This window comes from Myotis yumanensis, unplaced genomic scaffold, assembly GCF_028538775.1.
Source record: "Myotis yumanensis isolate MYYU_CA2020_CCGP unplaced genomic scaffold, mMyoYum1.0.hap1 SCAF_10, whole genome shotgun sequence".
NCBI lineage: Eukaryota > Metazoa > Chordata > Mammalia > Chiroptera > Vespertilionidae > Myotis > Myotis yumanensis.
In genome coordinates, this window is record NW_027223761.1 from 21,258,529 (window position 1) to 21,277,224 (window position 18,696).

Genomic DNA, 18,696 nt, shown 5'->3' on the forward strand with positions numbered 1-18,696 from the left:
CCACACTTCCTGATGCTCAGCTGTGGTCCTGCCCTTGGCTTTGGTAAAATACTTATATGTCCTAATAACAAATACACTCCTGACTCAATTGTTTTTCCATTGATTGAAATAGGTTTCTTTTGCTTGCAACTGAAAAATCCTTACTTATTCACCTTACCATGTGACTCCTGTAGAGAGGAAATTATATGGAGCAATATTACTCCAGCTGCTCAGGAAAAGACTGTAATTTTATCAAGGGCTCTTGGAAATACTTAAATGCTCCAGAGATAATACCCCATGGTTTTTTCTTATTATTAAGCAAGAATTTGTGTGTGTCTACTTAAAGAAACTTATCTACTGAAAAAACACCTCCTCCCCACCCCCTTATCTCTGTATGTTTTATTCTTCATTGCCAAAGGGTAGGTGTTTTCTCCCACTTGGTTATCCTATGTTAGCCTAGAGTAAAGATAAATCTCAGTCAACTGACAAATATTATCAAATGCCTACTCTGTGCCAGATATTTGGAGGATCAATTGGTCATGGTTCTCAGATTATCTGGGAGCTTATGGTTTGAGAATGCAATGATCTTACTATTGTATATTACAGTGCAGTGTGATAAGTCCAGGATTAGTTCGTGGACAAGGTTCAGAGGAAACCCAGAAGAAAGTGGTGAGCCTTCAGGATGGCAAATTCTAGAAAAGGGAGAAAGTGGGGTGGTGGTCAGGGAAGGCTTCCTAGAAGAAGTTCCACCTGAATGAGACTTGGAAATATGAGTAGGTGTCCACCAGGCAGAAAAGTTCATGATAGGAGAATGTTCAATTTGTGGTTTGAAAGCAGAATTTTCTCACCTCATTCTTGATTCCGACTGACTTGGAGGGACACAGTATTACATAAACATTGAAGATAAGGTAGAGACTTCTCTAATTTCCTGAGGCCGCTGGAACTGCCTCCATTATAGCACTGGCAATTCCTCTTCCTGGACAGAATTTATCAACCAGGCTTTTAACGTGATACAACCTTTTAAGGTGATCTCTGTAAGGGGAATGGACTGTATTTTGGTTTATGTCTATCTAGGAGAAAAATAAAAATATGAAGGGGGAAAATCCCTATTAAGTTTTATAATTACAACATGAAAATTCAGTTAATTTCTTTTATCATGGCGAGTCATTAAAGACTGAAGTAGATTCCCAGCCTTTTGTCTCCAGAACAATCCCCTGGAGGCTTAGCGCTCCTCCTGGGAAATGGGCCTGATTAAAGCGGGGCACCTCTCTCTCCAGATTACTGCCCTCCGTCATTAGCATTACGTTATCTTGCTCTTCAGACTGATTTTTAATTTTTATGCTTGCAGTTATAAATGATTTACTGGTACATTCATCGCCTGGCCTGTCCTGAGTCATTAAATTCACTTAGGTTGAATGGCCCGATGTGCACCTGAAATTAACCAAATCAGTGACATTATCTTGCAGGATTTTTCAGAGGCTTTAGAAATAGAGAAGAGACTCCTTTCTCCGTCTCAACTCCTTGGCTTAATGGGAAAATATTTTTAATTGATAAAAGAGGTAATTAGCCAAGGCTAAGAGGTGCACACTAATTGTGCAGTATATCTTGCAAAGTTAGTTTGGCCATGGTTTCTAGTCTAGACGATGACCCAAACACAGATCTGGGTGCATTCGCGCGAGGCCAGTTTAAGTGCATTTTATCTCCCTCAATCCAGTCCAGGGAAGGAATTGTGTTAGCGTTTAGTGGGCACCTACTATGCGTCAGAAACTCTCAGAACTCTCATAACAGTCCTTTTGTTCCTCTCAATGTTCTGTTTGTGTTGTGTTGATATAAGGAATGGAAGCCTCCTCAGGCTGGCTCCAATGAGATGGAGGCCAGATGTCACTCAATCTAAGGAAGAGGAACCAAGGGCGGGTCCTTCCATGCTGTTTCATTATCATCCAGGAGCCACAATGGTGGTCTCATTCCGCTTTTCTCTTTCTTATAACATCTGTGTACTTCAAAGCTCTCTTCTTTCTTGACTGGACCCATCTGCTGTTCTGTCTCGTGCTTGTGCCCAAATAGCTGTTCCAACTCCATCCACCCAGGGCCTGTCACCTCAAGCACCCACTGCTGTACCCCTCTTAGCTGAAATTCTCCGTAGAATGTCAGAGGTTTCTTATCAGCTAAGGAGTTTTCTGCCCTTGGGTCAGGAATATACCCCTTGTCCAGAAGGGACCGAAGTTGTGGAAGAACTAGTAGAATGGGAGAGAAATATCTCTTTGGTGCCTCTTTAAAACAGGTGTAATCCTTCCCATTTTCCAGATGAGGAAACTGAGGCTAATGGAGGTTAAGTTCTTTGTTAGGGGTCATACAGCCAGCAAGAGTCAGAGGCAGAAATTAGGGACAAGCTGGGACTGACTCCATTCCCCTGCTTTCCACATGTTGTGCCTATTTTTTAACATTGTGCTGTTTGTTACATAAGGCGTAAGAACAGGGGACGGTCACCAGCCAGGCTGAGGGCTGGTGAATTTGGTACGGGGTCCATGGACCACCTGGGCAGTGCAAACAATACATTTTTGCCCCATTCTCTTCCTTCTGTGTCTGTTTAAGGACATTGAAATAATTCCACCCTCCAAAAATGAGAGATGAAAGAGGAGACATCTTGCTACACCTGAGCTTTGGAAATAGCCCCAAGAAAATCTGGTTCAAGAGTCATAAAAGGTGTTTGTAGGGTTTTGACAGTGAGGCCTGATAAGAGAGGAGGCCAGAAAATAGCACTTTTCTCACTGCCAGAGGAAATGTGCCTCCATTTACTTACCAGCTATTACATTACCTTCTTATCCTCTGTTTCCTCATCTGTAAAACCAGGATGATATAGCTACAAAAATGAAAAGGGGCAGTGTGTGTACCAACAAGTATGATCCTCACACAGTAGTCATCCAATGATTATTGTCATCCCTCCCTCCCTGTCTTGACAAAACACTAAGGGCATGGCCTTTTAATGATTATAGCCTTGATGTTAACAGTTTCTCTGGGTCTGAGAATCCCCTGGAAAGTTCTGCTAATCAAGGGACTTTAGCTTTTATTTATCCAGCATTCCTTCCCTCCTTTATGTGACATTGCTTTGTTACTTGATGGGCAGTGTCTCTTTCTTCCATGTGGTTCTGGCAAGGTTGTCAATTCAGCACCACACCAGGCCCTGGCAGTCACAATATCCACCTGCCTGGCCTTTCTGATTGGGTCAAAAGATGGGCACATGGCTAAGGGAGGACCAATGAGGATTTATATTCAGATGTTGGCAGACTGGAGTTCCCTTCCTTTGGGAGGAGTGTTAACCTAGGACAATGTATCCTTGAGTTGTCTCAGTCATGCCTTCTACTTGCTGTAGGAGGAAGTGTCTGCCAGAGCAAAGAGAAGCAGAGTTAGAGGAAGTAGGACCAAGCTAGTTTCTGAAAACACTGCTTCAATCCTTGGTATTCTGAGGCCACTCTTAAACTTCCCAGTTGCAAGAGCCAATAAGTTTTCCTTTTCTGGGTGAAGGGATTGAGAAGTACAGATTGGTAGTTACAAAAGAGTTATCTATACTAATAAAAGGGTAATATGCTAATTCAACCGAGTTGACTGGACATCTTTCCATTGTCTGGTCCTCCTTCCCAACAAAGCCACAGTGGTGAGGGCTGAGGCAGAGGTGGTTAGAGGCAATCAGGCTGGCAGGGGAGGGCTGTTAGAGGCGAGCAGGCCACAGGTAGAGGTGGTTAGGGGCGATCAGCCAGGCAGGCAGGCAGAGGGGTTGGGGGCAATCAGGCAGGTAGGCAGGTGAGTGGTTAGGATCAAGAGGTCCCAGATTGCAAGAGGGATGTCCCGAATTGGAGAGGGTGCAGGCCAGGCTGAGGGATCCCCCCCTCCCCTGTGCAGGAATTTCAAGCACCGGGCCCCTCTAATGGGGCTATAACATACAGCATATGGAATATAGGCTGTAGTATTGTAATAACTGCATGGTGCCAGTTGGGTACTAGAAATATGGAGGGAACACTCTGTAAAGTATAGGATTATCTAACGACTCTGCTGTACTCTTGAAACTAATATAAAAGAATATAATTTTGAGTGTGAACTGTAATTGGAAAAAAATAAAGGCACTAATTCCCTAGAAAAAATTATCCTTTTCTGTTAAAGCGTTTTGAGCCGACTTTCTTTCACGTGTAACTGGAAGAGACTTGAGGAAAACAGGGACTCCCTTTCCCTTAGTCAGGTGCTAGGGTGAGGCATGGCTCAGGGGCCAGTGAAGACCTCTCCCAGCCAGAGGCATTCAGCCCTTGGAGGCCACAAAAAGCCTCTTGTGAGAGTGGTGCCACCACAGTGATGTTCTATGTTCTCTTGCTCATATTCTTTCTCAGTAGGCAGGAGCTCTGAGGCCCGCTTTTCTTTTCTTTCTTTTTTTTTTATATTTTATTGATTTTTTACAGAGAGGAAGGGAGAGGGATAGAGAGTTAGAAACATCGATGAGAGAGAAACACTGATCAGCTGCCTCCTGCACACCTCCCACTAGGGATGTGCCCGAAACCAAGGTACATGCCCTTGACCAGAATTGAACCGGGGACCCTTCAGGCCGCAGGCCGACACTCTATCCACTGAGCCAAACCAGTTAGGGCAGGCCCGCTTTTCTTGCTTCCTTCCTTTCCAAGCCACAATGTCAGCCAAATGCAGTGCACCTAATGATCCACTAGTATTGTTTCTAGCAGTGGTCCAGCACCTTCCATTAATCTGACTGGACACCACTTGAAAAGCATGCTGCATTTCTTATGACAAAACCATTTAATTGGATCATAGATGCTGCACTCACAGTTTCATCAGTACAAAACCATCACTGATGAGATGAAATGTGATTACCCTTGCAGCCCGGACACAGGAAGTCCCCCGCCCCTACTTTGTGCACAAGTGTATGCTCTCTGTGCGTAGAGCCCTGTCAGAGCCTCCCCCATGTGGCCAGCTGGTTCTCACAGAATGCTCTCACTGATCTTCAGCTGAATCCCTCTATCCCTAGCCAGTTAACCTTTAGTTGCAAATGGCAAACAAGTATAGTTCTAGCATGAACGTTAGTTGATATTTTTGTTCACAGGTATGAATAAGAAGTATGTTATGAACTTAAAAAAGATAGTTTTTGAATACTTGAAGAATATTTTTTCAACTTTTTGAGTGATTCAAACATTTATTTTTTAAAATGCAGTATATAGATAGCCTATCTAATAATAGACAAACATGGTTATTAACCATACCTCCGACATGCTTCCAATTGGCTAATCAGGGCGATATGCAAATTAACTGCCAATCAAGATGGCGGCTGGCAGCCAGGCAGCTGAAGCGAACAGGAGGCTTGCTTGCTCCAGTGATGGAGGAAGCCGAGGTTCCCCGCCTGCTGCTGCCCAGCTCTGAGCTGCACTCTAAGCAACTATGTTGCAATTATAGAAGCTAAACAATCCCCAGAAACCTGCTTTCAGCCAGCCGGGCCTCAGAGCTGGAGTTGCAACAGTGTTTCAATTATAGAAGCCAAACAAAGCCCAGATACCTGCTTTCAGCAGCAGAGGTCTCAGAGCTGGAGCCGAGCCTCAGAGCTAAAGCCGGCTCTCAGCTCCAGTGACAGCCATAGAAGGTAAATAAATCCCAGAATAAAAAGAAAAAAAGAAGAGGTTGGGAGCTTCAGTCACCTGCCAGCCTGAAAACGGCCCTCAGCCCCTCACCCAGACTGGCCAGGCACCCCAGTGGGGACCCCCACCCTGAAGGGGGTGTGACCAGCTGCAAACAGCCATCATCCCCTCATCCAGGCTGGCCAGGCACCCAAGCGGAACCCCCACCCTGATCCGGGACACCCTTCAGGGCAAACCAGCCAGCCCCCACCCGTGCATCAGTCCTCTATCCTATATAGTAAAAGGGTAATATGCAAACTGACTCTAACAGCAGAAGGACTGGGAATGACTGGTAACTATGACACACACTGACCACCAGCAGATGCTCAACTCAGGAGCTGCCCTCTGGTGGTCAGGGCGCTCTCACATGGGCGGAGCTCTGCTCAGCCACAAGCCAGGCTGATGGCTGCCAGTACAGCAGTGGTGGTGGGAGCCTCTCCCGCCTCCTCAGCAGCCCTAAGGATGTCCGACTGCAGTTTAGGCCTGCTCCCCGCTGGCAAGTGGACATCCCCCGAGGGCTGCCAGGCTGCCAGAGGGATGTCTGATTGCCATCTTAGGCCCAATCCCCCGGGGAGTGGGCCTAAGCCAGCAGGTGGTCATCCCCTGAGGGGTCCCAGACTGTGAGAGGGCACAGGCTGGGCTGAGGGACCCCCCCCCCCCCGAGTGCACAAATTTTTGTGCACCGGGCCTCTAGTATATATATATATTGATTTCAGAGAGGAAGAGGTAGGGTGAGAGAGATAGAAACATCAATGGTGAGCGAGAATCATTGATCAGCTGCCTTCTGCATGCCCCACACTGAGGATCGAGCCTGCAACCTGGGCAGATGCCCTTGACCAGAATTGAACCCTACCTTTCAGTCTGCAGGCTGACACTCTATCCACTGAGCCAAACTGGCTAGGGCCGATTCACAACTTTTAAATTTAATCAGCATTATTAATACGTTCTCAAGTCTTTAATCTAGCTCAGAGGTCAACATCTTGGGCTAAACTGGCGTCCTGCCTATTTTTGTAAATAAGTTTATTGGAACACTGCCATGCCCATTCGTTCTGGTATCATCTGTGGCTGCTTTCATGCAGCAAGAGCGGAGTTGAGTGGCGTGACAGAGACCCTGTGGCCCACAAAGTCTAAAAGATCTACTCCTTGGCCTTTTGCAGGAGAAGTTTGCTGACCTACCTTCCTTGTCAAAAAACAAACAAACAATAAATCAATAAAACAATAAATTAATGAATAAGTCAAAACAATAAATTTGTACTGTTTGCTGATTTCCATGGTATAAATCTGTCCATCATGGTCAATTTGTTCAAGTACTTACTAACTGATGTCACTGAATTCAGAGCTGGGAAGAACAGCTCAGCAACCCACCCTTATACAGTATTCTCACTATTCACTAGATGCGATAGATGAAAATAGCCTCAAGAGCTCCGAGAGGGCACAGGTTGTATTTGCTTCTTTATGCCCTTGGGCCTGGCACAGTTGCTGACAGTGACTTTTTGTTAAATAAATGAATAAAAATTACTTCATAAGCCTCTATACTTGATATCTAAATAATTAGTGCACTGAAGGTTTTAAAACTAATTTATCATCTAAGTAGGTTAAATATGTTACCTGCAAGCTTTGAAAAATTATTACTTTTACTATTAATAAAAACTCAAGAGTGAATCCTCGGCCCAGTACAGCCAGATTTAGCAAACATTTCTAAGTGTAGAAACTGAGATTGAGACTTGGCTATATTTGGTCAGATGTGGAGCAGCGTTTTCTGTGGCCTGACTTGTACTTTGCAGTATGTATTGTTTTTAAGGATATGTGATGTGGGTCATTTGCTAATTATGTTGGATTATTCTTTAATCCCCGTATTCATGGGTGAACTCAAGAAATGATGGATCATGACATCATGTTAAAATTTACCTCCTATTGCTGGCTGGCATTGTCTTTTCCTTTTCCCTATTCCCTACATCTGTCTCCCACTGGTTTATTTGAAAGACACATGAGCTGGAAAGTCGAGCTAAATGATGCATTTTGTTAATATGGTGTCTTTTCCATAGGTTGCTTTAGATTTAGATATTTTTGTTCCTATGGAGCTTACAGAACCTTCTCATAGGCCCTTATACCCTACAATGGCTTTTGAAAGAATAGAAGATCTTTTGTCATTTGAAAAGTGTCCTGTCTTTGATTTTTTTTTCACCCCATGGTCTTCAGGCTCATTAAGCATAGACTATTTTCTCCAAATTTCTTTGTACATCTAATTCTTTTTTCCTCTCAGAAATAGTTTTGATATGCTCATTTTGGAAAATTCAGAAAAGGATAAAGAAGAGTATCATTAATAAGCCTATAATCAGAACTGGTTTTGTTAATGTATTGGTATACTAGTGCTAAGATATTGGAGAATTTCTCTCCATTGCATTATTTTTAAACAGACTTTTGAGGTATAACTGACATAAAATAAGCTGCACATGTTTTAAAGTGCACAATTTGATGAGTTTTGGCACATTTGCACACACACTTGTGAAACCATCACTGTAATCAAGATAATGAACCTCACACCCCACCTCCCTTACTGCAAAGTTTCCTGATGCCCCTTTTGTAATCTCTCCCTCTTGCTCCTCCCCACCTCCCATCTCTGAATAACCCTGGCTTGCTTAATTTTGAGGGCTTGAAAGACCTAATAGTCATTTTCAGAGATGCTTTCTTTGAAATCTCTCTCTCAGAGAGCAACTCTAGCAGAGGCAAAAAGGACAATAGTTGTGATATCATTGTGCTTGGGTTCAAAGTTCCTCTCGAATTTAATCTCACTTAATGATTGATTCTGCCTTGGATGTCCAAAAAAAACAGATCATCATCTACCACATTTACCCTTTAAGACTGTTTTCCTGTTAATTGAGCAGAATGTCACGGTCGTCTTATTTTCAGTCAAAATGTTTCAATGAATTTGTTTCACGTCCTTAATTTTTTGGTCTTGAATTCTTCATCAGACCGTGAACATGGATTGGGAGATTTTTGCTTGTTACATATTGTGCCTCTTGAGACATGTTGGATTTTCTTGTCATTTTCACACTGCTTTACCAGAATAAACTTGCGGCAAGAACACTGTTGCAAAGAAAGCGTTCTGCTCTGACAGCAGATGCTGTTCATTAGGGTTGCTCAGTTTGGGGACCCAATGCATGCACTTGGAAACTCGCAACAGCAACAATCTGCAGCCAACTGCGTCTGGGCATTTTCCTAATGTGGCTGTTGTCATCATACTAGCTTCTTATATTTGCAGATAGCAACTTAGTTTAGAAATACCAAGTGGTAAGGCAAGATAAACACAGCATGGGGTAAAGGCTTACGTAGATACTTGCTCCATCTCACATCCTGCTCTGGTATTCCAGGTAACTGACCACAAGCTACGCCCATTCTATGCTGTTTACAGAGAATGACAAAAATAGTTTCAGGCCTCTGAAAGCTGTCTCTGTGCCACACGCCCACTGTCCTACCTCCTGATTGAGGCTTCTCTCCAGACCTCAGGAGGCAGCAGGGCTGGGTCCTCACACAGACCCAGAGGCACCAGGTCCTGCATGTGCACACTGCCTCCTGCTGCAGAGGCACCAGAGCCCAGGGAGGCACGCAGGCAGGGCCTCAGGATCGGGGTGAAGGCAGGACAGTGGTCAAGGCAGAACCTAATTATAGCAGCAGGAAAGAAGGCGGGAGTGTGGGAGAGGGGAGTAATAGGTAAGACTGAACTCAACTGTTGGATTGGGTACAAAATCAGGGTGGGATCATAAGCATCTGATTTGAATCTAAGTCATGAATGCCCCCAGAGATTTATTAGTCTTCAAGGCTGAGCTGGCAGTGAATCTGGGGTCGGGGAGTTTAATTGACCTGCTGAAGGGCTAGAATGTAGACAGACTCTGCCCCTTTCCAGCTGTGTGCAGGTGAGCAACTTACTTCATCTCTGGGCTTTGCTTTATCCAAGGTGGTGGGCCTAGAAGAGCAACACTCATGGTAGGTGCGGGCCTTAGGATCACTTGGGAGCTTGTGGAAGTCAGGATGCCTGGGCCCCGCCTTGCAGATGGATTCAGGAGGTCTGGGTGGACACTGAGGGTCTGGAGGTTTCCCGGGTTCTGACCCTCACCAGTGTTGGGGAGCCAGGTACTTGCATGATCCCCAAGGGATCTTCCAGCTCCAACCCCCTTCTATGCTAAAGTTTACTAAGTCAGGGATAAGAAAGCATGGAAGGTGGGCATTCACCTCATGTGATGATTAGGTAGCATCAGAATCAGGCACCGTATTAGTCACTTGTTCTAAGAGTTCACCAGTTGGGAGCTTATTCAAAGCCAGTTCTTCATTTTTAAGGCTGTAAACCTGGGCTCAAGTTGACCCCCTTCTGTATTCTCTCCTAGGCAACCTCTCCCTCTCCCATGGTTTAATTACCACCTCTCCCAGAGGTCATAAACTAGGGGCCAGAAAGACAAATCCAGGCAGATCACACATGAATTTTATTTAGTCTGCCCCGTAGTTTTTATAAGTCTGAATCTTCCTGGGTCAGTCTGGGCATTTGCTTTCCACTGACCACGGACCCACCACATCTGTGTATTACACCAGCCGGCTCCCACCCTTTCCTTTACTTGCCTACGCCCTGATTTTGGATCAAAGTCAGTCTCTCAACACCTGTCTCCAGCTCAAACCTCTTTCTGAGGAAAAACTTCCTCCAGTTTTCCCTGATACTCTAGATCAAGTCAGGCTTTCATCGTACAGCATGGTGATTGTACCCCTTCTAGACCCAGGCTACACGAGGACAGCTACTATCACTGTCTAGCTTGCTTATGTTTTCTCTTCCAGGCCTAGCACATCCTTGTAACTTAGTAGGTGCACAATAAATGAATGTTGAGGAGAGGAAGAAAGGAAGAAGAAGCAAAGAGTGGAAGGGGAACCAGAAAGGAACACGATTAGCACCTTCCTTCGCTGAAGGGAGGACAAGAGCTGACACATCCCACCCTCCACCCCTAAAATTGAGAAGTCTTGAGGGCACAATTTCTCTCTTAATGTTCTAACCTCAATAACTTACAAAGAGTAGGTGTGCAGCGGAGGTTGTTGAATGAATGAATTCATCCTAAGAACTTCTTGGCCAAAGATATAACCAGCTAGAGATCTACTGTTTTTGCAATAAGCTTTGAGCAACTATTTGACTTTTTAGAATATGTGCAGATATATAAATGCTGATAAAATTAAAACCCCTGCAAAGATGAAACAATGACCAAAATTCTCACTGAGTTACTCTATTGTTACCACCAGCCAAATCAGATTGGGTTGTGAACTTGCAAACAGGAAGTCTCTATTGTCCAAACGTAGTGAAGCTGTCATGCAGCATTTAAAGAAAATGTAATTCTTAAAGTCACAAAACACTTAAAGAAAATGCAATTCATCTACTGGACTAAAATGTAGATTTGGGCTTCACCATCTATAAGTCAGAATGGAGGACACAATTTAAACTTTGGCCATGGAGAGCCTGAAATTTGGGCCTGACCCACTCACTACTTAGCGCATGCGTGCCTTTGGGAAACTTGTCCGGCTTCTCAGCTTATTTTCTCTCTTGGAAAATAGGAAAGATGAGACCTGCTTTGCAGGGTTGTTTTGAAAACTGAATACAAAATGTAATGCACCCAGCAGAGCCCTGGCCGCCAGGCGCTCATCCACGATGACATTGTTTAAAAGTGCCTCTGCATTTTAATTATTTAAAGGTATTCTGGCTGGGCTCAGGGGCACAAAGAGCTCATGAAATTCTGCTCTCTCGGTGGGAAGAGGTGCTATTTCTTTCCTGTCAGTGCCCTAAAAGAATGAGGAAAGAGGCAGAGTAATAAGAAAGCGAATCAACAAAGAAACAGGGCAAACAAAAAAAGGGGAATTTGGTTCCCTCTGGATCTTGGAGTTACCCTGGAGGGCAAGGCTCTTCTTTTACTGCCTCCCTTTACCCTCTCAGGTATTCATGAGGAAGGCCCTCAGGGAGGGCGGCCAGAGCAGGATCCTCATGGGCACAAGAAGGATCTGGGTTTATCCAGCCTGCTCATCTCTCCAGTGCTTTTTAAAAAATGAAATTCAGCCGGGCCGGTGAGGCTCAGTGGTTGAGTGTTGACCTATGAACCGGGAGGTTGCGGTTCAATTCCAGGTCAGGGCACATGCTCCAGTTGTGGGCTCAGTCCCCAGTGGGGGTCGTGCAGGAGGCAACCAATCAATGATTCTCTCTCATCATTGATGTTTCTAACTTTCTCTCCCTTCTTCTCTGAAATCAATAAAAATATTTTTAAAAATGAGATCCATATTCAGACAGTTTTAAAAATAACATTTCTTTTCTTATTTCATAGGCAAATCACACTCACTTTAGAAAATTCATGAGAAAAATGAAGACAAAAGTTATCCCAAATTCCACTGCTAGATAATTGAAACCATTTTGGAATCTATCCTTTCAAAGTTTTTTCTGGACGATGAGTACATAAACAAACATGTTCTTGTAAAACCAGTGAGATTGAATGGCACGTACCATTCCACTAGTATAACCCAATCCTTTTCACTCCACAGCTTTCCTTCCGTGTCAGTAAATGAACGCATCTAATGTCACGATGGGTGACCTCAGTGGACACCCAGGTGGCTGGCCTCAGGCACGTTCGGTGCTCTCCCTGGGCAGAGACAAGCTTGTGTCTGTCTCCTGGCTGTGAACAGTGACTCAGTGACCAGCTCCACAGTCAAACCGTTACACGATTGTTCCCTTACAGTGAATTCTCACATCCAATCTTAATTTCTCAAGAAAAGAAGACAAGACAATGTGATTAAAATGTTTAAATAATAAGTGGCCTCTTTGGCGAGGAGGAGGGGAGAGGCTGGAACTCGGCCTTACACTTTTCATCTTTGATTCTGTTCAACCTCCAAATTGATCTCAAGTGCAACCTCATTTCTAGTCAACAAACTTAAGAAATAAACAAGACCTGGTACCTGTCCTTAAAGAGATTACACAGTGAAGATAAGAGACAATTATCTCTAATAAATGAATTTTTTTTCCCTCTCATTTGACACAAAAGTACCTGGCTTTTTCTCTCATTTAACACGCAAGTACACAAAAGTACTTGGCTTTTCATGATAAGAAGCAAGGGCAAGATGGACATAATAATATTAATCATAGCCAATGTTTGTAAGAACTTACTATGTCTAGGAAGTGTTCATGTATTAAGTGTTGTATTATATTCATTATTTAATTCTCACAGTCTCTGAGGTAGTACCGCAGTTGTGGACATTATGCTGTTGTGGAATTGAGGGAAAAGGAAGTTGAGTAACTTGCCCAAGGTAACTCAGCTAGTGAGTGGCGGAGCTGGGATTTGATCCCAGGCCCTTTGAGGTCAGTGCTGCTGAAACACACTGTCACTGGGCTGGGAGGGCACGTCCTGCTGACCCGGAATAAGCATTGTGATTGAACCTTCTAGGTACTGCGGCCTGAAAACCCGCTTGCTGACGTCCCCCTTGGTGGGGTTCATGGTGACCAATCAGTGCACCTTCCACGCACCGGTCGGCTTCCCTCAGGTCCCGGTGGCTGCTCTGGCCGTGGAGAAAGTGGGCCACTCCAGTGTGCATTACCGCCTTGCTCTGTTTCCACCCAAGCCCACCCAGGAGCCGCCCACAGCAGATCACCGTGACCTCAGTGACGGCTTTTTCTTTGGCCACCCCAAGCTGGCGCAATTTGACACTTTGGCCTGTACCACTGGGTCCTCGGTCCACGTTTTTGTGAATCCAGCCACCAGCAAGCCCGTGGGCCTCCCAGAAGACTTCAGGAGGGGCCTCCTGAGGCTGAGGAGGCTGGCTTCCGTGTGACGTGTCTGTGTGTGGAATTGTGCCTGTCAAGGAATAAAGTTGAGATTATTCTCTAAATGATTTCCTTTCATTCCTTAACATATATATTTTTACCCTTAAAAATCACTGTCAATTTCTTAAAAGTTTTTATAACAGTTATCTCCCTCCATTTATGAAACCTCTCCTTGCAGTAGGCCCAGAACAAAATGCCCACAACCACCCAACGAGGCAGGGGCTGCTCTTCCCTCCTTTTTCAGGAGTGGGAAAGAGGTTTGCAGAGTGGAAGTCAACTGGCCTGAAGACATTCAGCTAGTGAGTCCCTTGGACTCAAAAGTTCACCTGGGCGTCCTCTCTATGTGCATCGAAATCTCCAACATCTGAGCAGCAGGGGCCACACTTCCGGTGGTTTGTGATCACTAATCTGATAGGATTCGTTAATGTTCTCAGCTTCTTATAGTTAACCACATGAATTCTTTTTTTTAAAAGATGTGAATTTTTTTTTTTTTAAAAAAACCCCACCTTTCTTTTATGTATTTAAAACAGCAAACACACCTTTGACAATTTTCTGATAAATCGAAAACCTCCTTCAGTCACTTATGCCATACACTGAAGTTTGAAAGTAGGGACAATTAAATGGAATCTTTGATGCTGAAACACGTAAGGACCCTACTTTGGTGTAATAATCATAAAGGGTTACTATTTCTTGAGTGCTGACTACTCCCAGTGCTTTACAGTCATTACCTTAGGTAATCCTTATGTTGCCATTTTTCAGATGAGAACATTGAGGCTTCAAAGAGAACAGCGGGAGTTGGGGGAGGAGTTCTAGTCACCTCTGTCTCGATCCGGTGACAAGGAAAAGTTCAGGTTTAATCTCTCTGGGCCCCAGTTTCCTCCTCTGCAAACATGATTCTGAGTGAGCTTTTTCAGTTGGATGCCTGAATGTTTTTCGAACACTCGGAGACTCTTGATCTGCTTTTTCTGAATTCAGTTCCAAATCCTGCCACGAATAAACAGCTTTAGAATACAGTCTCCAAGATAAAAACAATGCTAAATGCTATTCCCTTGTCATTTAATCAATTCAACTTCACCTAGTAATGGATCAATTTTGCGGTTTTAAAAACACTTCACACAATAATTCTGGGACTCAGAAAGACTATTAACCAGCAGCCTAGTGTTTGTACGTATTGATTTATCTGACCTCTGGCATTTGACCTGCTCAAAAAGATTACCAGGGAGAACTCCTTTAATTTGTGTCTCATGTTTCAGTTCTCAAAGTTCTTGCACGGGCATGACCTCACCTCATCTTTGTAGCTACTCCGAGAGGTGTCCCCATTTACAGTCAGAACAGGCTCTTCTGCGGGAAGGTGACCTGTCAAGGTCACAGAGCCCCGGGGAGGCAGAACTAGAACTTGCATCCAGCCAGGCTATTGGACCTGTCTTTCCATGCCACCAACTCTCCATCTCATCCCAGTGGTCCTGAATTTTCAAATTACAACATGCATTGCCATGAATTTTTAAAATTATAATAACACTAGCCGTGGTTTCACCAAGAGGTTCTTAAATTGGAGGCAACATAGTGGGGTAATTAAGAGGGTGGGATCCTCCTGGATCTGCCATTTCTAAATAGGGGAACCACTGGTTCCAGTTTGCCCAGGACAGGGCTGCTTGTCCCAGTGTGACGGCAGGCTCACTCCTTTTACCGTGGGTCCCGAGGTTAGAGTAAAAGTGGAAAAGGTCTATGAGTCATTCCACCATTTTTCTTCCTGCCAAGGGACTCCGTGTGTGTGTATGAACACCCCAACCTGCATGTTCAAACTGAGTCCACCAGCTGCCCCTGGGGTCCTTTGGGCCTCGGTGTGGCTTTGTCTGCATTTTGGAAAATCCATCTGGGAGGTGCACACACAGGCTCTGGAAGAGGCTTGGGGTTATTTTGCAGGGAGTTCTGGGTGCTGCAGGGACCTGGAGTGTGATCTAGAGGCAAAGGCCCTGGCTTTGAGTGAGCAAAACCCATTGGCCCACGCACTCTTCAACCCATGAGGGAGATTCCAGACAGAAGAGGCTCAGAGTGGGTCTCTGATCCCAAGGTGGACAAGGCAGGTTGCCCCGGATTTGGGGAGGTACTGGTTAAAACTGTGCCCCTTCACTGGCAAGGATATTGTGGTCTGGACAATCAATTATATAGTCACCTAATTTGAGTTGTATAACTTTGGGCATTATTTCCCTTTATAGTTCTCTTACCTGTAAAATGGTGAAAATAGTACAGTTACCACTGTTTACCAGGAATAACATTTTTGTTACACCAAGGTTTTCACCCTACCCCTCTGAGCAACAGCAGGATGCACTTCCTACTCCCTTGAAGTTAGATGTAGCCACGTGGCTTGCTTTGACCAATGGAAATGAGCATGGGGGACCAAAGTCACTTTCAGGAGTGACTACATTTGATGGCCTGGCTTGATTCTCCAGGGGACACGGGTGGATGTGGAGACACACAGCGAGCCCCATGGACAATTGCCCAGAACCACAGCAGACTTGGCAAAAGCAAAAATTAAACCTCGGCTGCTTTAAACCACTGAAATGGTAGAGTTATTTGTTACCGCAGCACAAGCCAGCTTACCCTCTTTCTTACAAGTACCAACTTCATAGGCCTGTTGTGAAGGTTACGTGAGAAATGTATGTGAGTACTTGGCATGGTGCCTGGTGCACAGCTATTTGTATTTATCAGAAAAGAAGTGCTCCCACTCCACAAGTTTCAAGGAAGAAAAGAATTTCATTTCATGTGCTTCTGTGGGGAATCAGACACTGTTTTCTATTTGATGAGGAAAATTAGAGGTATTTACAGCTCATAGAATGGTGGGTATCCCCCATCCCTGGACCCCAGAACTGACCAGAATTAAGAGTGACAATAGACTCTGAATATATCTCCAAATTCATATAAATCTTACTACTCTAAATACTAATGACACAATCTTTCCACTTCTCAGGTTTTTAATACTTTCGTGTGAGCTACAGCAGTGAGCATGATGGCACTTAATGGTTTTTAGTGGGAAATTCGAACACTATAAACTCAGTTTTAAGACTAAGGAGAGAGCTAAATCTAGGTCAGTGATGGCGAACCTTTTGAGCTCGGCGTGTCAGCATTTTGAAAAACCCTAACTTAACTCTGGTGCCGTGTCACATATAGAAATTTTTTGATATGTGCAACCATAATAAGACAAAGACTTATATTTTTGATATTTATTTTATATATTTAAATGCCATTTAACCCAGAAAAAATCAACCAAAAAAATGAGTTCGCGTGTCACCTCTGACACACGTGTCATAGGTTCGCCATCACTGATCTAGGTGCACGTACTAGGGAAAAGCCAGGTTTTATTAGAAAGGTGGCAAAATGAATCTAGAGAAACTTAAAAAAACCCCAGCCAGCCATTCACTACTTCACAATGTTTTAGAGCTGTGCTAACAAGTAGCCACGTGTCTGCTGTTTGCTGGGCACCTCCGAGCAGGTATGATTCGTGCCATTGCTAACAAGAAACAGCTATGATAATCCAAGCGGGTGAAGAAACCCTTCAGGTGTTGCTGACTTTCTAACTACATTTTCGTTACACTCAAATTCATTAAAAAAAACCTACATTAAGAGACACGAGGTACAAAATGTGTTCATGTTTTGCTTGGACAGATTTTGGCTCCTAGCAATTAATACTTTCAGTCCCATTAAGCTTATAAGTAATGCTTTGTGACATTACAGTATTTCTCATTACAGATCGATTTTGTAGCATTTGTTCATAATCAGACTTGAAATGTTACCTAGAAACAAAATATGTTTTCCTTGAAACAGTCAGACCCTATTAGAAATCTAAGGCTTTACAAATCACCATGTTAACAGCTATGTCCCCTAGCTAAGACTGTCTTTCCTTAAATAGTGTTAAATTCAGCCCCAGAAGCCCTGGTTTCTTTGAGGCTTCTCTTCTTATGTGCACTGACTTGAAAGGAAAAACTTAGTGCTCAAACTATATTTAACATCTTACTGTGTATAACTTAATAAATCAACCGATATTCCCTTTTGGGGGAAAAAGAATGTTAGCACCTTTTTAAAGTGTTATGCTTATAATTAGGTTACACAGAATTTCTAATTTTTTTAAAGACAGGTTTTCACTGCTTAAAAAAAAAATGTTGTCAGCCTGTTTCTAGGTAGGAGGAGCTATTTTCATTTCCTGACCGTGTAATCATGTACTGTGGGAGAGCAAAGAAATAAAGAAAACCTATGTCAGATTTGGCGAGTTGGAGCAGTGAAACTTAGTGCTAAACACCTACAAGAAGAGACATGAGGTACAAAATGTGTTCATGCTTTGCTTGGACAGATTTTGGCTCCTAGCAATTAATGCTTTCAGTGCCATTAAGCATATAAATAATGCTTTGTGACATTACAGTATTTCTCATTACAGAGATCTTGAAGACAGGAACATCTGGATTTGAATTTTGTCCCTGCCATCTAATCACTGTGGAATCTTGGACAAAATTACTTATATTCTCATTCAGCACATGTTCAGTTTATTATTTTTTTTCGGTAAAATTTCTTCCCCTGACATATATTCTGTGATTAAAGCTAACAACCTCTCATTCTTCAGCAAATAATTGAAGTACTTATTGTAGGCTGGGCTCTCATATTCCAAATTCCTGGAAATAGGAGTAAATTAGACGGACCAGACTCGATTGTTCTCTCAAAGCTCAACTTGGGGAAGATGAACAATATACAAACAAGATAATGTCAAGTGTTATAGTTGGCTGAATGGTGGTCCGCAAGACATGTCTACCTCCTAGCCTGGAACTTGTGAATATGAACATATATCCCTGTCGTTAAGTGGCACATGGTCTTTGCAGCTGTAACTAAGTTAAGGATCTCCGGATGAGGAGAGGAAGAAAGCAAGGAGAGATGCTCCCCTAGAGCCTCCTTGATTTCACTCTGGCCTCTAGAACTGAGAATAAGTTTCTTTTGTTGTCTGTTAGCCATTCACTTTGTGTAACTTGTACAGCAGGCCTAGGAAACAAATATCAATGGAAATCTCTATCAAAAAAATAAAACAAAAATGAGACAGGGATTTGAATGGGTACTAAAGTCATGCACTGCTTAACAACGGTCAATGATGGACCCTATACATGATGATGGTGTACCAGTTAGCCTAGGAGTGTAGGAGGGTAGACCATCTATGTTTGTATAAAAACACTCTATGGTCCCACAACA

General features: G+C 43.7%; 1 protein-coding gene across 3 annotated transcripts in view; it reads left to right on the forward strand.

Moving 5' to 3' along the window:
• The window catches only part of LOC139018989 (uncharacterized), a 121,473-nt gene extending 107,938 nt beyond the window's left edge, over window positions 1–13,535 (forward strand). For all 3 annotated transcript variants that reach the window (XM_070428106.1, XM_070428108.1, XM_070428107.1), the window contains one exon: window positions 13,094–13,535. In XM_070428106.1, coding sequence (XP_070284207.1) covers window positions 13,094–13,478 — 385 coding nt within the window. In that variant the 3' untranslated portion in view covers window positions 13,479–13,535. The remainder of the gene's footprint in view (window positions 1–13,093) is intronic.
• The last annotated feature ends 5,161 nt before the right edge of the window (window positions 13,536–18,696 follow it).